We start from the raw sequence: 9207 nt of genomic DNA, 5'->3' as shown, positions 1-9207 counted from the left end.
GCAGTTTCACCATCTTGGCCAGGCTGGTCTTGAACTCCTGACCTCATGATCCACCCACCTCGGCCTCCCAAAGTGCTGGGATTACAGACATGAGCCTCCGTGCCCGGCTGGTTATTATTAATAGCAAATAAGCTGATTTGTTTGTTACATCAGACAATTAAAAATGTGTTCTGCTGACCAGCTTACAGGTTTCATATAAAACAAAAAATCCTGTGTGAGAAGAGGTAGTTAAGTCCCTACCCATGTAAACAAAAATCTTATAGTAAAGGCAAATTCAATATTTATGATGGCAATGTAACTATATGTGAATGCAAATCAGGAGATTCCTAATCTGGTAGGTCTTGCTATTAGTATTTTTTAAGGTCTTGAGGCTAAATCTATTTCCCCATTGCAGGTATAGAAATAAGCTTATAAGCAAAACAGATGGAGAGTATAGGGCCAGAGGTAGTGGATATGAACAGAAGTCAGGACTCTGTCATGGAAGAAAGCTAGATAATAAGAAAAACAGAACACAGAAGTGAAAATGGGGCCGTTAGTAAGAACCTGAGTATTATAAAAGCGCTACCTCTGACCCCAACCACAGTACACTGATATTTTGCCAGTGTCCTATATTAGTAAAAAGAGCTTCATGTAGCATAGGGTTTTAAGTGAGACTGCTGCAGAAGCGTTTTTCAATACACAATATTATTTTAGGGATAAGTTTATTAGATCCTTTGCTAAAGAACATATGCAGCTCTTTCTATACTGACACCTGGGTCTTAAAGCAAGATGAGATTGGGTCAATAAAATGAAATATGACCTTTCAGTACGAACAAAAGAGTCAATACTTCATGGAGAGATAAAAACATTCAAAATGAAGGCCAACAGGCTGGGTGTAGTGGCTCATGCCTATAATCCCAGAACTTTGGGAGGCTAAGGTAGAAGGCTCACTTGAGGCCAGGAATTTGAGACCAAACTGGACATCACAGCAAGACCGTCTCTACAAAAAAAAAAAAAAAAAGAATATATAAAAAGATTTCAAAGAATAAGGTCAAAAAGTTCCAGTTACAGCGCCTGTAGTCCCAGCTACTTGGGAGGCTGAGGCAGGAGAATGGCTTGAATCTGGGAGGCGGAGCTTGCAGTGAGCTGAGATCCGGCCACTGCACTCCAGCCTGGGTGACAGACCAAGACTCCGTCTCAAAAAAAAAAAAAAAAAAAAAGGCTCTTGTTATACAGTCTCTTCTAGTAGATGACCTTCCACAGAATGTGAGATCTCCACTACAGCAAGGCTGTATTAAAATGAACCTTTATTATCCAGCACCTTGCATGTGTGCATTACAATAATAACTTATGTTCAAAACCAAGAACATTGGTCCTTCTCAATTATCAGATATTAAACTGTATTAGTTGATGTTCCATGTCAAGTAAATTTGTTATATTTTGTGTAACACAGTAAGTACGTTTTTTGAAAATTAATCGTCTAAGCTGATTATATTTCTCTTTGTAATATGACCATTTAGTAAGTTTAGAAGACAGCTCTTCTTATAAGTATATGAAACCAATATGTAAAAATTATGTGGTTTCAGAAGAGCAGTCAAACATTCTAAACAAGTAGCTTAAATATTATTTCCAAATAAATGCAGGAAAAAGGATGACTATGGAGGAAAACACTAATGATATAAAACAAAGAAACAGAGAATTCTGGAGAAAGAACACGAAAACTGAAAAAGAAACACAAGGATTCTTATAGATGATGAATACATACATAACCTATGTGTCTCTAAACTCAAACTAAGTACATATTAAATCTTTTCTAGTAGCCACACTTCATTTCTTGAACGTTTCCAATTAATGTCAGCAGGATTCATAGTATTATGCAGACAAGAATAGTGTACTAATATTACCTGTTTTGCTGTATTACTTGGCAAGATCAAATTAAAGATAAAAAGATTATCCAATTGTTCAACTTCTCTTCCCCCTGCTTTTCAAAGTATAAATATACTGGGCTAAAAAATTTCTGAGTTACTAACTAAAGAAATCCTGTGAAGCTATATTTTAAAATAGTAGGAAGAAAACTGGAATAAGGCCAAATGGGCAACTGAGTATATTTAATCTCCATTAGTGATAATCTTGAGCATCATGCAAAACAAATTCCACCATTAACACAACTGACCAGACTGTCTGCCAATAACAAAATAACAAGTATGAGAGTTTTCTGAAACAGAATAAGAAACATTTTAAATGTTCTCTTGGTATATATAGAAAATGTTATGTACTTAACCTTACTACTTTTATAGTCACATTAATACTACTTATAATAGTTCTACATACATTTGACATAAAATGTATTATAATAATTTATAAGAAACACTTACTGGGTAAATTTTTTGGAGGGATGGAAGGATGGGTTCAGGTAGGGCTATAAAAAGAAAAAGTTTAAAGCTTCCGTGATTCACGTGATTCATTTTACAATGCAATAATTTGTCAGCTACATCCCAGGTATGAGACTGTAAGGGTTTATGCTAAAATTCAACAGTTTTCAAGTATTTCATGAAATTCTTATCCCTAAGTTTGTATTTAAAATATATTTAAGTTGACAAACTAAGGTTTTATTAATAAACTATATATATCCCTATGTAAACCAATGTTCCTCACATGGTTTTAGAACAGGCTATCAATAAAGGGACACATGTAATTTGTCCAACGTCAGACATACACACACAATAAGCAAGACAAGGATTGCTCTACAGATACTGAATAGACATTATTAAGATGGATGTAGTAATCAAAAACCATAATTTTAAAAATACAGTTCAGTGACACTAGGAGAGAAAAACAGTTCTTTCATAATTGTCCCTTTATTATTTAATTTCCACTGACAATACCAAAATTGAAATCGTTCAGGAAACTGATATACTGCAAATAACAACAACAACAAAAAATCAAATAAAACTGAAAGAAAATCTTTAACCTCATTAGTACATTTTTAAAGAATGTTCAGCAAAAGTTAGAAAACTAAGGGCAACAATCTGCTATAAATAAAATTTCACACAAAGAAATCATTATCCTGTTATTACCATATTTTTGTCATCCTTCACCATTCAATAGTTCTAAACAAATCCAAACTCATTAAATGCACTAACAGTAACTTTACATTGTTTTAATATGAAAAGAACAATATAAAAAGGCAAAGTGCCTAACATTCACAATATAAGAAATAACTGTAAAATATAATGTCACGAGTATGGTAAAATACAAATACTACATTTTCAAATTTAAGAATTAGGAAGTATTTAAGAATTAGGAATACACTACATATAACTACATAAACTCAACAACAAAGCATATTAATTCACTTTTAATGTGTGATTTAGCAAAAACTTTAAAAAATGACTTCTGAAATATATAAACGTACATGTAATGAACCATTATGACCAACTTACATGGTCTCCAACTATAATTAAAAGGGTGTAAGTTTTTACCACATAGTACAAAGTAGGATGCTTTATTTAAATTTCCCTTATGTATCACATTTCACCTCATGTTGAAAATTGGCATAAAATTAAATTCCATGATACGTCTTCATGTTCTCAGTACATGACTGAGAATATTAGTAGAAAAAACTCAATCATTACTTACCAGAATCACTCTTAGGAAGTAAGAATATATATATTCCTTTCCCCTAAGAGGCATTCAAATACTCAACATGCTAAAAGACCTGTCAAGTAAACTCAAACCCCACTCACTTTAATTCTAAATGTCTCTATATTTGTATAACACTTTTTAATGGCTTTCTAGTAATTTTGGTTATAATACAGAAGTCAAATTGGAAAATCTTACAAGAAATTAGTTTACTTAAAAACTTGAATACCTTTCCCATTGAATACTCTAGTATACTAAAAGTATAATAAAACAAAGGATGAAGAAAAGATTATAGAGAATTAGAATAAAAAACCTTTATCTCATTCTGGTAACATAACTAGAATACTAGGAGAGAAAAACAAATACTAGCCACTGGTTGAGGATCTTTCAATGGACAAAAGAGTTTTTAGAATTCTGCAATTTGGAAGTTTCTGGAGGCAGGGTTATCATTAAGTAAATTCTTTATGTTACAACCTTAAAAGATTTATAAACACTAGTCATCAGAGAAGCAATTAGTGTACTGCAGAAGTTATTTATTAACAATATCCTGATATTAGTCTCAATGAGTTTAGTAGTTTTTAAAATGTTTATCTTACTCCAAAGCAATGTAAATTCTGGAAAAATCTGACTATAACATCTATTTTAACTTCAGAATTTTGGATTACAGGTTCCAGTCTTTTAAATTTCTCTCTCAAAGGCAAACTAAAAACAAAACAAAAGCTCAATATTAGAGTACATGATTAACAGGCAATGCCTTGAATACAGCTAATGTACAAAATTTTACTTTACCCAAAGTTTGCATAACAGCTTGCTGGTAGGGACCCCACAAATTTATACCCATAAACTTTCCATATAGATGTACCAAAAATTTAAATTTTAAATAGCAGATCTTCGATCACACTAAGAATCATTAATTTTGAAAATACAAGGACAACTTTACTTATTCATTAATTTTTTTTGAGACAGGGTCTCGCTCTGTCACTCAGGCTGGAGTGCAGTGGCACGATTTCGACTCACAGCAGCCTCTACCTCCCGAATTCAAGCGATTCTCATGCCTCAGCCACCCCACTAGCTGGGATTACAAGTGTGCACCACCACATTCAGCTAATTTTTTAGTAGAGATACAGTTTCGCCACATTGGCCAGGCTCTGCAAGGACAATTTTTAAATGTCTACCAGAAAGCTCTCTGCCTAGGAATATGGCAAACATTCCATGAATATTCTTTAATGTTATTATTTCTAGCCAACTGATGATCTTACCTTTTTCATTACTTTTTTTTTTTGAGACAGAGTTTCACTCCTGTTGCCCAGGATGGAGTATATTGGTGCGATCTAGGCTCACTGCAACCTCTGCCTCCCAGATTCAAGTGATTCTACTGCCTCGGCCTCCCAAGTAGCTGGGATTACAGCCATGCGCCACCACGCCCAGTTAATTTCGTATTTTCAGTAGAGACAGGGTTTCACCATGTTGGTCAGGCTGGTCTCAAATTCCTGACCTCAACTGATCCACCCGCCTTAGCCTCCCAAAGTGTTGGGATTACAGGCGTGAGTCACCATGCCTGGCCTCCTTTTTCATTAACTCTTAAGTTATAATTAAAATCTCTTCTCAATTCCCCCTCATGCTTTGATCAGTCATCTTTCAAGTATCTGTAGTCAATTACTGACGACTGGAATTTATTCTAGGAAATGTGTTAGTCTTTTTAACCTTTCTACATACACAGGATCTATTTCCTTTCTCTGTTTATGGCAGAAAAGATATTGCAGGATTTAAGAAGTTCAACAAAACGTGAAGGTCATTTAATCCAACTGTTTGTGTTACAGGTGAGATTAAGGCCAGTGAGGTACAATAACTTGACCAAAGTCATAAAAACTAGTTTTTTGTGGCAGAGCCGGAACTCCTCAATACACCTTGCAGACTCTTGTTTGCCCTTTTCCCTCACAGTAATGTGATACTGCCAAGAAAAGCAACTATCTATTTTAATCACTCTCATTTCTTCTAGGGAGGAGTAGCTTAAATTTGCCAGTGTAGAATTACACATTAGCTCTGGGTAGCTGATGTCCTTCAAGAAAGACCTAGGAATGGCTGAATGCAGTGCTATTAATTACAAACCACTTCAGTAAATGGGACCACTCTGTCAAAAATAAAATGTTGGGCAAAGTCTAAACTAAATTTTAGTATGATTTTAATAGGCTGGCAAAATAGCAATGTTTAATTTTTTTGTTTTCTTAAGAAAGAGTCACTCTGCTGACCAGACTGAAATGCAGTGGCATAATCACAGCTCACTGCAACCTCAAACTCCTGGGCTCAAACAATCCTCCCACCTTAGCCTCCTGAGTAGCTAGGACTAACGATATGTGCCACCATGCCCAACTAATTTTTTTTATTTTTTATTTCTGTAGATGGGGGAGTCTCACTATGTTGCTCAGGCTGGTCTCAAACTCCTGGTCTCAAGCAATCCTCCCGCCTCAGCCTCCCAAAGCACTTGGGATTACAGGCATGAGCCACTGAGCCTGGTCCCAGTTTAAAATTTTTAATTTGCTTTCAATACCACATTGGGGCATGTGTGATTAACGTACATTTATCTAAAGAAGTCAATCACATTTAAAATTTCTAAGGTAACCAGTAAGAATTAAGGAGTACGGCACATATTATGGATGATCATGTATGCTAAATGCTTTAGTCAAATCTCATTTTTAAATCACAACTAAAATATAAAGTGAATGGTGGTGAGTGCTACATATCTTTTGTATTTTATATATATAAGAAATCCTATTCCATTTTTAATGAAAGTAAACTGTAATCCACAAGAGAACAGAGTTCACTGAAAAAAAATGTTTAGAGTTCACCTGAACATATATTATAAAGTAATATATATATATAGACATGTATTTTGTAAAACTGGACAAAAATGATTAATGACACATAAAGTAGTATCTAAAATAGCCAATGTCGTATGTTTCGAATTCTTTTAGAGGGGCAAATGAATCATCAAACCAGTACATATTCAAGACTGGTCAGCAATAAAAATACATGTATTAAGATTAGCCTGAAATATTTTAACATTAAAGAAGATTATCAAACCTCTCTGATGACTGAGTCATAAAAATGTTGGCCCATTTAAACTATTTTGTCTCTCTTGGTAAGTCAAAAAAAACATCTGAGACCAGCATCCAAAGGAAAATATACTCTCATATATTATAAAACATCTGCAAGTATGGTGAAGTACAGAGAACTTCACTAAACTGTCCATAAATAACCTCTGATATAATTTTGGCACCTACCTTTTCAGTATTTGCACATATACAAATATATACACAGTTATTATTTTTAAATAAAATTGGTATTATGATATATGAGACAATATATCATGAATATTTTCTTGTATCATTAAATATATTAAAAACATGATCGTTAGTTGCTATGCAGATCTCATATTAGGGTATATCGTAATTAATTTAACCATTCCCCTATTCCAGTTAATTTAACCATTCCCCTATTCCAGAAAATTTAAGAGTACTTCTAATCTTTTATTATTTACATAACACCATAAAAAAACAGCCTTACAGGTACATCCATATATGCACCACTCATTATTACATTAGGATAAATTTCTAGAAATGAAATAACTGAGTCAAAGGACATTATATAAATATACAACACTGCTTTCTAAAGGGGTTGTACCAAATCAACACTCTAAGCATGACTGTGTATTCCATTTTGTCATTTGTAAAAACTGCCAATTTAAGAATATTAACCCCTACATCTGTAATACATGTTCAAGTGAAATTTTGTAAGTAATAGGACAGAGTATAATATTATATTCTGTCAAGAATGTAGAATGCCAAATTCAACCTAGGAGCATACCACAAAACTTTGATTACCAAGAAGGGACAAGGTTGACACACTATGAAATTAAGAACAATAACATAAACACTTCGGTCAAATAATGGCACCCTATCTCCAGACAAAGATGGGATGAAGATGTGTCTAAAGGTAGAATCAAGATTTTGAGAACTAGCTAGCTCTAAGACTACTCCAATTAAAAAATAAATATGAAAAAATGTTCCCCAAATTCTTCACCATAGAGGAAAGGTTTCTAAGCTGTGATAAACTAAAAAAATTAAAACATGTGTGTATGTGCCAAAAGTGGGAGGCGTGTAACAATTACACTGTTTTGTGATGGTCTGTCCATTATTCTGAGATTATATCATTGCTTTTTTGGTATTTTATGCACCATCTTTTATGAAGTAATGGTAGTAATTGGTAGCAGTTTTTTGGTTCTGATACTTAACACAGCAAAATAAAAACTCCAGTTTGGTTCTTTTTTTTTTTGGACATTACTCTTCCTTGAAATCTAAAAGTCTGAGAATCATGTAATAAACAGGTAAAAGAAAATGTAAGAACATTATTTAAGAAGACCATGATTTTGTAGAGGAAAAAAGAACACACACCATTTACAGTTACTTATTTGTCGCCAACTTTTGGAATTAAAAGACCTGAACTTGACATTTACGCATTTAGGTTTGGCTAAACATTTTGAAACCTTTGCAAAGAAAACAAAAACCAGAAAAAAATAAAACAAATGTTAACAATAACAATCTTTGGGTGTGAAAATACATGGGCAATGTATTTTTTTTTTGGTCCACTTTAGTATATTCTCAGGATTTTCTATGATATATGCACAACTTATTCAAAATGAATTTTAAAATGTAAAATAACTATTTTAATATCACTATGTTTTAAGTATTATTTTAAACATAATAATTCTGAAACAAAATAGAGAATTCCTCACAACCAATCTTCCCTCTGAACTGCTCTTTTTTAAGGCATTGGTAGGACAATCTTCGTTTTTGTCCCAACCAGTTCTATCTATCCTCCTATTAGTAAAAGTGGCTCATCACACAGAAATTCTCAACTTAGGTATCATCCTCCAATCCCTATCCAAAGAAGCCCAGTCTACCAGGAACTGGGCTAACAAAATTGTAATCCCCAACTCTAACCATTTCTGATCTATATAACAAGGAAAGGGTGTCTTCTTCTTTTCCCAGTTCCCAGTATCCTCAATACAGAAACACAGCTGTAAAGGCATCAAATCATCTCAACTTTCCAAGACTAAGCTGCTGTTGACAAAACTGCTAATATTATCTGTTATCTCTCTCAGAATCTAAATACAAAAAGCATCAAACAATACAACAAAAGGATATTTTTCAACAGGCTTTTTTAAATGACTACACTGTAATAATTCATTTGTTACTGAGCATATCACATGTTGACAGTGCTCTATCAGCAGCTCAACTCACAACGGTGGTAAAAATGTTACATTTTATTAGTAATCTGTGAGTTGCTTAATAATTCATATTTTGGTAGGTAACAGCTACAAAAATGTTACATTTCACAAGTCAAAAATGTAAGCTTCATGAAGAAGATAATTGTTTTTGTATTGTGTTCACTGCTGTATTCTCAGATCCTAGAATACCTAACATTTACTTGGTAGGTATTCTATACATATTCATGGAATGAAGAAATAAGTATTATATATGCTAAAATATGTTTTCTCCTATTATTGTAATCTTTGGAAACCGAGAC

The 9207-nt window shown here is 33.4% G+C and overlaps 1 protein-coding gene across 1 annotated transcript in view; it reads right to left on the bottom strand.

Moving 5' to 3' along the window:
- The window catches only part of PAPD4 (PAP associated domain containing 4), a 109390-nt gene that overhangs the window by 38600 nt on the left and 61583 nt on the right, over positions 1-9207 (bottom strand). Inside the window, exon 10 of the mRNA XM_011992203.1 lies at positions 2355-2398. Coding sequence (XP_011847593.1) covers positions 2355-2398 — 44 coding nt within the window. The remainder of the gene's footprint in view (positions 1-2354; positions 2399-9207) is intronic.

The sequence above is a fragment of the Mandrillus leucophaeus genome, unplaced genomic scaffold (genome assembly GCF_000951045.1).
Source record: "Mandrillus leucophaeus isolate KB7577 unplaced genomic scaffold, Mleu.le_1.0 Scaffold407, whole genome shotgun sequence".
NCBI classification, from domain to species: Eukaryota; Metazoa; Chordata; class Mammalia; order Primates; family Cercopithecidae; genus Mandrillus; species Mandrillus leucophaeus.
Note: the sequence above shows the minus strand (reverse complement) of the source record. Positions and strands in the feature narration are given on the sequence as shown.